Source organism: Trichechus manatus, unplaced genomic scaffold (genome assembly GCF_000243295.1).
Source record: "Trichechus manatus latirostris isolate Lorelei unplaced genomic scaffold, TriManLat1.0 scaffold00138, whole genome shotgun sequence".
Lineage (NCBI taxonomy): Eukaryota > Metazoa > Chordata > Mammalia > Sirenia > Trichechidae > Trichechus > Trichechus manatus.
The window spans coordinates 4,483,767-4,494,780 of record NW_004444074.1 but is presented as its reverse complement, the minus strand read 5'-3'; the positions used below and the strand labels follow the sequence as shown (position 1 = coordinate 4,494,780).

The 11,014-nt window shown below is 45.0% G+C and overlaps 1 protein-coding gene across 1 annotated transcript in view; it reads left to right on the top strand.

The window, feature by feature from the left end:
* Positions 1 to 346: 346 nt before the first annotated feature.
* MYO1D (myosin ID) overlaps positions 347 to 11,014 on the top strand; it is a 260,935-nt gene continuing 250,267 nt past the window's right edge. Inside the window, exon 1 of the mRNA XM_023739664.1 lies at positions 347 to 765. Within this exon, the coding sequence (XP_023595432.1) occupies positions 671 to 765 (95 nt within the window). The 5' untranslated portion in view covers positions 347 to 670. The remainder of the gene's footprint in view (positions 766 to 11,014) is intronic.

The following is an 11,014-nucleotide window of genomic DNA, read 5'->3' as shown; positions in this document are numbered from 1 at the left end:
CAAACTACTTCGGTTTTGCTGGCATCTACCAGGCATGAGCAGGATGCTGCAATTCTGGAAATCTGAATCCACCCACTCTCTTACGTCCGCAGCTCCTCTCCGCGCGCCCCCCCCCGAGATTCCAGGGCCCGTCCCCAGGGGGCGCTGCCGCCCAGCCGCCACAGCCAAGACCCAGCGCGCGCCCCCGCCGCCCGCCCTGCGCGTGCGCGCCGCCCAGGTGAGGAGGCGGCGGCCTGGCCGCGGCGGGGCGGTCTCCTCAACCGGCCCGGCGGGGCGGAGCCGAAGAGGCAAGGCTGGGCTGGGGCGGACCGGGGAGGGGCGGGGCGAGCGGCCGGGACAGAGACCAAGGCTAGGGGCGGGACCAGCCGCCGCTGTCTCCGTCTCGGTGTCCCGTCCCCCACAGCACCCGGCTGCCGCCGCGGGAGAAGCGGAAACTGCCGGGTGTGCCCCATTCTGAGCCACGCCGGCCAAGAGCGCGCCGAGGAGCAGCAAGGCGGCCTCCGTCCAGCCCGGACCCGCTGATCGGCGCGCGGCGTCCCCTCCCCACACCCCGCTGCGCGGCTCCGCCCCGGCCCCGCCTGTGCTCTCAGCGGGCCCCTAACCGGCCCCCGAGGCCAGAGAGCGCCCACCTGAGTGCGTCCGCGCCCACCTGAGCCCGTCCGCTTGTGCCATGGCGGAACAAGAGAGCCTGGAGTTCGGCAAGGCGGACTTCGTGCTGATGGACACCGTCTCCATGCCCGAGTTCATGGCCAACCTCAGGCTCAGGTGAGGGCGGAATGACCGCGCGCAATGGTTGCGCTTTCCCGAAGAGGGCGCCCCTATGGTGCGACCGGATTGGGGGTGTCGGGGTGGGTGCGCCGAGCTTGAGGGCTGTGTTTTCCCAAGAGGGGCCGCCCCTGGGGTGCGGCCGACTCGAGGGTATCGGGGGCGCACCGAGCTCGAGGACTGCACTTTCCCGAGAAGGAGTGCCCCTAGGGTGCTTTCAGGATGGGGGATGTAAGGGAGGCGCCGAGCTCGAGGGGGCGCTTGGCTGCCCTGCCCCAGGTAAGGGATGTGGGCGGGCCACTTCCAGAGCTCCGCTGGAGAGCCCGGTGACCTAATGGAAAGAAAAGCAAAGGAAAATAAAAACTTTAGGGAGAGTCCTGACGGCCCCGAAGGCCCTGGGAAGACTTGGAGGGTGGTTTCGGAGAGAGGCTCGCGTCTCATCCTGGTTTCACACTTGCTTCTTTTATTCTTTTTCTTTTCTTTCTTTCTTTCTTTTCCCTGGCGTAGTTCCATCAAGTCATTCAGGATGCTATGGAGTGATCCCTGAGCTGTGTGTTCCGGGACACTGGCTGTTTTTTAGTTACTCTCTAAACGTAATTAGACACGTTTCCAGACATGGAAGAGACTGCTGCAGTTGCCAGTGCCAAGATAAACTCTGAATTTGACAAGGCGTTCATGGTTTCAGTTTTTTCTAGGAGTTATGGATGGCGCCCTTGTGTTACTGACATCCTTGAAAATGTCGTCACAACTCACCGTCCCAAAATGGTCTTCCAAGACATATTTGCTTTAAGAAAGTCTTCTATATGTGATTGTTTCATTATTGATAGAGACATGTGAGCAGAGGTTTAAAGTAGTTTGCCTTTTTTTTTTTAACGTTACAGTAAATGGAGTTTCAAAATAGCCGAGTTCTGATGTGTGTATGCGGGTTTTTTACTGGAATTTTTGGCCCCATTTGTTTTAAAGTTTATAGTTGAAAATCGCTCGTTCAGTTTATAAAGTGAAAATCATAATCTAGGTTTGAGTGCTTAACTGACCGCAGTTCTCAATATTAATTACTCCTGTTGATGTTAATTTAAGAATTTACAAAAACTAGTTTAGTCTTTGAAACTGCAAACTCCGTAGAATCTTCACCTGCTCTTGGGCAGACTTTGTCATACCCCAGGGCAGCGAGCAGGGCACAGACCTGAGTTCTACACCTGCCCACCGCAAACTAACTGACCTTGAGTTAGTCTGGGCTTGAGTTTCCAAATCTGTAAAATAGCGAGAATCTCCAAGATTTCTTTCAGTGCTCATATTCTACGATTCTAATATTTCCAAGTGCAGGCAGTCTCAAACTTGCACAATATTTTTCTGGATAACCAAAAAAACCAAACCTGTTGCCATCAAATTGATTCCAACTCATAGCGATCCTATAGGACAGAGTAGAACTTGCCCCATAGGGTTTCCAAGGAGTGGCTGGTGGATTTGAACTGCTGACCTTTTGGTTAGCAGCCTGAGCTCTTAACCACTGAGCCACCAGGGCCCCTTTTTTCTGGATAGAGTGTTGCCAGAATGTTGCAAATTGAAATAGTAGAATCAAATTTTCACATACACAGTGCTTTGATAGGATGTTATATTTCTGACCAAAGTCTGGATGCCCAGATTTTATAGAAGTGACTTCAAATACTGTATTAATCAGTCAAAATGGCATACCTGTACGTCAGCTGTAACCAATACCCAATACTATAGTGGTTAAGAGTGAAATTGCTGAGATTCCAATTCTAGTTCTACCATTTTCTTGCTGTGGGCCTTGGGCAAGTTAGTTAACTCTGTGCCTCACTCTTGTTTATAAAATTGGGGTTGTCCTGAGGGTTAAACGAACATGTTGTTAGCTGCCATTTAGCCAGCCCCTGATTCATGGAGCCAGTGCACAATGGAACAAAACGCTGCCCAGTCCTGCACTACCCACATGATTGATTGAGGATCAGACCATTGTGAGCCATAGAGTTTTCACTGGTTGATTTTCAGAAGCAGATCGCCAGCCCATTTTTCCTAGTCCGTTTTAGTCTAGAAGCTCCACGGAAACCTGTTCAGCATCATAGCAACACGCAAGCCACGACTGACAGTTGGGTGGTGGCTGCACATGAGTTGCATCCGCCTGGAATCAAATCCAGGTCTCCAACATGGAAGGGGAGAGTTCTACCACTGAAGTGCCAATCCCCTCTTGTAAAGAATACTGTCTGGCAAATACATATTAGCAATTATTAACTGTTTAAAGTTTTCCCAAGTGCACTTAAAGCAGATAAAGGGGTAAGTTAAATAGCAATTTTATAGACTTAGGTTGTTTTAAATTATTTAAGAGGCCCCCACCCAGGAAAGAAGAAAGACATTGAGAAATGCTTTTGTAATTTAGTCATTCAGTTTATAATCACTTCAGTTTATCAGACATTAAGTACATTTATTAAGTACATACTCATACAAGACACTACAGGAATAGTTGAATATGGAGTCGTTCATTTTTGCCTCTATCTGTCACCTTCAGTAAATACATAGCATCAGCCAGGGTTTGTATAATTTTCAGAATTTGAAATTGGAGGCTTTGAGACTAACTGGGCAACATTAGTTATGTAGGACTGCTCCTCTGCGGTGAAATTAAATCTCATGTGGCTTTTTTTAAGTAAATTTAGGGGCACACTTACAATTATTTTTTTAGGGTTTTGTATATTATTGGTTGCAAAGTCTTTAAGTGTGAGATTTGAATCTTCAGAAAGATCATTAAGATGAGCCTAACTTAACTCCTACGTGCTTAGAAGACAGTTTTGCAGTTTAATTCTACTTAGTGCAAGATATTCTTGGAATCAAGGTGGGAGGAGCCAAAGAACTGTAAGAGTGCTCCTTAGCCCTCAGTAAAGAAGTAGCATTGAGAGGTGGCACCTCAATGAAGACAGGGAGAAAGGTGAAAATCTCTATTAATTTAAATAATAGTTCAAGAAAACAACAGAAGAGACCAGCCATATAGAAACCAAACCAAAAAGCCAAACCCATTGTCATCGAGTTGATTCTGACTCATGGTGACCCTATAGGACAGGGTAGAACTGCCCCATAGGGTTTCCAAGGCTGTAAACCTTTATGGAAGCAGACTGCTACATCTTTCTCCCGGGGAGTGGCCAATGGATTTGAACCACCAACCTTTTGGTTAGCAGCCCAGCTCTTAACCACTGTGCTACCAGAGCTCCTAGCCTTTTAGAGCTTAGGTGATTATTTGCCAAGTTAATGGTACAAACTAACTGTTCTGGAAGTTTAGAGGAGGGAGAGATGCCCTTAAGCTGGCTCGGAAATACCATATGTAGGAGGAGAGGAGGAACTGAGCTGGGTAGGACTTGTTTGGGGGACATGAGGGTGGAGAACATTCCAGGTGGATAAAGTAGTGTGAGCAGAGGTGTGGAGGCATGAAAGCTGACTCTGTTTGGGTGACAGTAGGTAAACTAAGTTGTCTGGAGAGGAAGGAGTTGGTGTTGGGAGTTTTGGGAGGAATCATCAGCTCTCATTAGCACAATCCTTGGCTAATACTCAGGTTTCTAGGTCTACCTTTATACCCAGACACCAAGTCAGTCAAGATCTTGGATGTTTAGATGTGTGTATGTTCATGTGTGTATCTTATGTATGTGTGTACTTGACGACACTAACCTAGTACAGGTCAGTGATTGTTCATGATTTACTTGAAGTTGGAGGGTTCCATGTAGACATAGACACAGTCCCAGCAAAGGGTAGCACCTTTACCTTCCTCTTCAGCTGTAAATCCTGACCCAGGTAGAAAGCAGTCTACTCTCTGTTAGTTTGAATTTCATATAACCCTGATGTCTCTCAAGACTATTTTAGCACTTAGCTGTATGAGCTTCTGGGATCATGGTCTTGTGACCCCTGGATATTTGCTTCACTTTGCAGAAGGTGACCAGAGACCTGCCAGTGCAGATTCAGGAGCTATTATGTGTTATTGAAATGCTTTCATATTCTGGAACATAGTGGTTGGGTCACACCAGCTGTATGTCTATTGTTGTAGATATGTGAAATATAGTGTATTTCATCTGTTGGAGGATGTGGAAGTGTATATGAAATTCCCGCATGTACATGTGCCTGATCATTCCTGCCTTCTCCACACTGTGGCTTCTCCTCTCAGTCCGAATCCTGAATGTCCTGTGCTCTGCTTTCCACCTGGCAGTTCTGTAAGGCCTGCTTCCTTACTTATGGTGTGTAACATACAGTTAACACTAAGGCTATAGCTGCTGCTGGAGTCTTTCTCATTCAAACTTGACTCTCCTTCTCTTGACAGTAGTACCTAGCATAATGCTGGGCACATGGTTCATTCCTTGGTGACAACATTTTTTGTTGGAATGTTTCAGTTAGTTTTTTTGTAAGCTTTTATGACTTTGTCCATTTAGAATTATCTTACTTTGCTACTCTTCTGGCCTTCTTTTCCTCTCTTGGAGCTGAAGCTTGATTTTGAATATCTGCCACAATTGCTGTAACTTTCCCCCTACTATTATTATTTCCAAAAATTGATTTTAGTCATGTGTCTATGGATGTGGGCCTGGGCGAGGCAGGATTAAAGCAGTGATGTGGGTTATGTGTGAGTTAGTATATCTGAGAAGGAGTTTCAATTTTCATTACTTGCCCTTGTAATGAAAACTGCTAGTGTCTTGAGGGCTGCCTTCTTTCACTCCCAGAAGTTCTCTTGCTCCCAGAAGTTCTCTTGCTGGGGGAGATTTGTTCTATTTATTTCTTTTCCCTTTTTGGTAGAGGTGGTGGTGGTGGTGGCGGTAAGCTCCGTGCATCATTTATAAAGGGTCTGTGCCCAGAAAAACAAGATTCCTGCACAAGCACTGCCCGCCTTCATGGTCAGGATGATTCCTGCCAACAACCCTAATGACCACTTGAAGCCCGACCGCAGCATCTTAACCATGCTTTGCTTTCCTCTTGGACCTGGAGCCCTTTGGTTCCTTTTCTCCTTGCTTGGCCATGCCTGTACTTGAGTTTGTCCAGCATCAGCATCAACTTCGCACCCTCTCTCTACTTGAGAGCCCTGCCAGGGTGAACCATGCACGTGAAAGGAAGAATGCAGGCTGCTACTTGGGAGTGGACACTAGATGAGGGCAGTGTCTCTGAGAGACGTGCTTTTCATTTCACAGGATGATGAACTATACCTTAGTCTTCTAGTGGTCCAGTGTCCTCACTTTCTTGTCATTGTTTCCTGTTTTGAGAATAAAGCATCTGCTCAGCCTTATAACCTGGTTCCTTGGAAATTTAATTCTTCCCCCCTTTTTTCTTACTGTTTTTTCTTACCCATAGCAACAGTCATTTAAAGCACTGTGTTTGCCAAAGCTACGTGCAGCTTCTCACTTTTAACCTAACATGACGTATCTTTTACACCTTTGCCTGAAGCAGGGTTTCTCAACCTTGGCACTGTTGACATTTAGGCTGGACAGTTCTTTGTTTGGGGGGTTTCCTGATTGTAGAATGTTTAGCAGCATCTCTGGCCTCTACCCATCAGATGCTAATAGCATCCCCAGTTGTGACAACCAAAAATGTCTCCAGACATTGCCAATTGTCGTTTGTGGGGCATAATTGACCCCAGTTGAGATCCACTGGCCTAGGCTGTTCTCACTCCCTGAAATGCCCTCCTTCCCTCATCTCTGCCCCTCATACTCTGCCCATCATACTCGTAGTCATCCTTCAAGACCAGTTCTGAGAAGTCTTCCCAGATCCTCCAAGACAGGGTTAATTGTACTCTCACCTGTGTTCCCAGGATACCTGGACACTTGATCATAACTTTTGGAGGATTTATCATATTATATTGTTATCTGCATGCCTGGTTCCCCACCGAACTGCGAGATTCTCAAAAACAGCCTGTCCATGGGTGGATCCAGGTTTTGTGGGACTTTGAAGCTTGTTTCAGTTGGAGGAGATTACCTTTAAGATAAAGAATATGAATTATGAATGTAAAATAGATACAGAGCTTTGGAAGAGGGTGGTGCAAGTGAGTGGCTGTGAAGCAAATCCACCTCTGGTCCTTTTGTGTTCTCCATCATGGTACAGAATTTGGTACCTATATGCTTAGTATATGTTAAGAGGAATTAACTAATCAGTCAAATATTGGCTCAGATTGTTCTTCAGCCAGTAGAATTCTCGATTTTGAAAGGGCATACAATCTTAAAATATTGTACTTATTGTACAGTATAATACAGATTAACTCTGTGTGCGTGAGAGAGAGAGAGAGAAGGAGAGAGTAAGTTTTAGAATGAGTAGGAAGGCAGCAAACAGACACGCATATTCACCATACCACTTCTGTAGCTGTTGGGTCATCTGGAAAATTTGGTGGGACAAAGGGTCCCTTTTGTTTGCTAGGGGAAACACCTCAAGTATCCTGGGTGGTTTTCAAGTGTAAATCTGATTGGTTCAGAGCAGACGTAGCACTAGATAGGTTTATAGGAGAGGTGAATGGCACACTAAATCTTTTTGGCTTCCATATGAAATTCTTTGGCAACCTTTTTTGAAGGCCTTTGGAAAAGGACAGATTGCTCTGTGCCTGTTTTGTACATTGGTTTCATATTGGGACAAAAATGAGAATTTTGGTTTTGGAGCTGCCATTTGGAGTGAATCACCCTCTTCTTGTTTCCCTTCCTACTCCATGACACATTTCCAAGACTATTTTTATTCAGGGTCATTTGTTGACCCTGGAGACTTCTGCTGAATTTGGCTCCCAAATAGAGCCAGATGTGAGTGGAATCAAGCACTTAGAAGCTGCTACTGGTTCGTTTCATTGCAGGTCCCAAAGGTACCTACTTCTCTATTGAAGATATGAGTTTTGGCTTTTTGCTTAATTTTGGGGGAAAAAAATGGTGAATTTAGTACAGATAGAAATGTGTTTATTTAATCGTCTGTGTATAAGTTTTCTGCATTGTGAATTATCCTTATTTGGAGAGCTGTTAATTAACACTCCCACCTATGGCCGAGCCAGTTCAGTGAAATGGACCCTATGTCAAGGTTATTGTTGGTAGGTGCTGTTGAGTTGGTTCCGACTCACAGTGACCCTGTGTACAACAGAACAAAACACTGCCCGGTCCTGCGCCATCCTCACAATTGTTATGCTCGAGCCCATTGTTGCAGCCACTGTGTCAGTCCATCTCGTTGAGGGTCTTCCTCTTTTTCACTGACCCTCTACTTTGCCAAGCATGATGTCTTCCGGGGACTGGTCCCTCCTGATAACATGTCCAAAGTATGTGAGACGAAGTCTCACCATCCTTGCTTCTAAGGAGCATTCTGGCTGTACTTCTTCCAAGATGGATTTGTTCGTTCTTCTGGCAGTCCATGGTATGTTCAGTATTCTTCGCCAACACCACAATTCAAAGGCGTCAATTCTTCTTCCGTCTTCCTTATTCATTGTCCAGCTTTCCCATGCATACGAGTATCTCAAGGAGTGGCCCTAGAGAATTATCGTAAAACAGGGCCACTCCTTGAGAAGAAAAAAAAAAAATCTCAAGGAGTGGCCCTATTTTATGACAATTCTCTTACATCTATTGCTGTGCTGTAGCTGGGATTGGATTGGACCATTGTGTTGTTGCCTAGCCACTGCTGAGTCTATCTAATGGGGCACTCTGCCGACAATAGTGGCCCCAGCCCACTAAGTAAATGATCTCTTGATGAGCCTCACTCACATAAAAATGTCAGCTGTATTCATAAATGGGTTCGGAGGGTAACAGCGTTTTTTAACATATATTGTAAGCCTCTCTCTTATTGTGCATTAAAGCCCTTGGTTAAGATGACAGTTTTTATTTCCTATGGGAAACAGGCTCTATTCCATTCAACTGCTATATAATTACTAGTTAGACCTCTTGAGTAGAACAGTGTTTCCCAACTTTAGGTTGGGGCATTTCTGGGAAGAAAAGAAGGGAAAACTTGCTTGCAGCCAGGGATAGCGGAAAGAGCACAGCTTTGAGGCCTGACCCAAGTTCAAATTTCAGCTTCATGTTAATCTTATTAGCCTTGTGACTTAGGGCAAGTTAACTTCCCTAAACCTCAGTTTCCTTATATGTAAACTGGCCACTTTTTAGGGTCATTGGGATGAAATCACGTAATGTGTAGAAAGGGCCTGGTCAGTGCTTGGTATGTACTACCTACTCAGTTAATGCTATCTCTCTTCCATGTATCCTTTCTGAATGGCCTCACTCCTTGCTTTGACCCTATAACTGCTGGAGAGCCAACTGTTTTCACCTCTTCCTTTTCATTTTTTCCTTCCTCACTAAGACAGATTTTTTTGTTTGGGGGGCAAGGATGAGAAAGGTTCCAGAAGGGACTGGGGTCACCTAGTGGAGAGTGTGAGAGCAATGGACAAAGACCTAGACCTTAATCCTGTTTCTGTCCACTTACTACCACCTATGTTGCCTTAGACAAATTACTTAGCCTTGCTGGACCTTAGTTTCATTGTATGTAAAAATTATGTTATTGTAAAGATTAAATTTTAGCATCTGTATAGTACCCAGCATGGTGCCCAAAACACAGCAGATAGCAGGTGCTGCTTCTCTGTCTCTTCTCAAACCTCTGGTGCAGCCCTGTAGACCAGTCCCTTGCCTATTCCCAGTTCACTCCCTAACTAACACCGTAAACATGCAATCATGATGCCTCCAAGAGTACCACTATTTAATTTCTGAAAATTGTTGAAAACCTTTTGGAAAAGGTAGTCTGCTATTTGTATTAAAAACTTCCAAAATATTTTATTCTGCAAGTCACTGTTCTCTGCTTCCGTGATGATTGATGATGCTGGTCCTAAAATTCAGAACCATAGCCAGGCGATGAGCCTCAAGTATAGACTTTTTTTTTTTTTTAAACTCATTTTCTTGTTTAACTATAGACCCTATCTTTAATATAGTCTCCTGGCTTTAAAGCTTTCAGCTACTTGAGTTCTTGCTGTATGCTGTGCACTGTGTTGAGCACTTTGGTGGAGGTTACTTTTTAAAAAGCCGCTTTTTGAGGAATAGCTTAATTGGGAGTAAAAGATACCCTAATAAATGGATCAAAGTAAAGTAGAATATGATTGAGCCAAAGTGGATAGTGTAGACAATCAGTTGTTTTAAGAGGTTCGTAGAAAGAACAAATCAACATTTTAAAAAATAGCTGGACAATAAATAAGAGCTGCATATGTGTTGTATACTGGAGTTCAGAGGGAATTCTGAAAAAGAAAAGATGGGATGGAGAGTAGGTAGAAAATGTTCTATGGAAGAGGCGGAACATGAACAGGCCCTGTTGGAAACACCCCTTTCACATGGCCCTACTGCCCAATGGCCTGCACCATCCTGGCCTCCATTTCTCCTGTCTCTCCACCCACTTTCAGCACAAGTGGGCTGGCCATGCTGCTAGCCAGCTTCCATTGCTGCCCCAAATTCTCCCAGAGATTGAGTTGAGTTGATAAGAATCCACTTAAAAATTAAATATGCCTAGTGCAGCGCAGGCACACTAGTGTCGATCTGCTCAGTCTGGTTCCTTTCTTTCTCATGCACAGATGAGATCAGTTAGAATTAGGGGCTGAGAGTTTCGTTTCTGAGAAAAAATTTTGCAGCATGTAACTGTTCAGCATAAGGCAGACCTGGGATGGAGAACTGGACTCCAGTGGGAAGGGATAGGGTATGCTATGAGCTCAGTTAATTCTTGGGGAGGCAGGCCCTGATGGCAGAGAAGAGAGGATGCCAAAGGAAAACTTTGCTCAATTAAAAAATTTGCCTGCAGCTTTTCTTTGGGTCTAGAAGAAGAAGAGGAATTTTTTTTTTCTTCCTCTTTTACTTTATGCCCTATTACAGAACTTGCAAGACTCAGAACCCAGACTATATGATGAATACTGTAGTCATTACATTGTGGTTAAAGAGATGTTAGTGAGTCAGATTGTGACTCTAATCATGGAGTTCAGCATTTCTCTGTGAAACACTTGGAAGGTAGACCATTTTGAAGTAAAGGGTTCTGAGAAGTGGCTTGAATTGATGAAGAGGAGACTTGAGAGCAGCACCAAGTTCCTTTTTGATGTTTTGCCCCCTTCCAGTGTGCTCCAGTCCTAGCCTCACCCCCGAAGAGTCCCAGTTTATAACCCAGGCACAGCTGCTCACATAGACCAGCTGAGGTTATCACTGAATGGGGACTTCCTTCATTCTCCCACATTTCTGCTCCTTGATACACAACATAGAAATGAATTTCACTTTAATGAGATTACAACATTAACTCTAGTAAA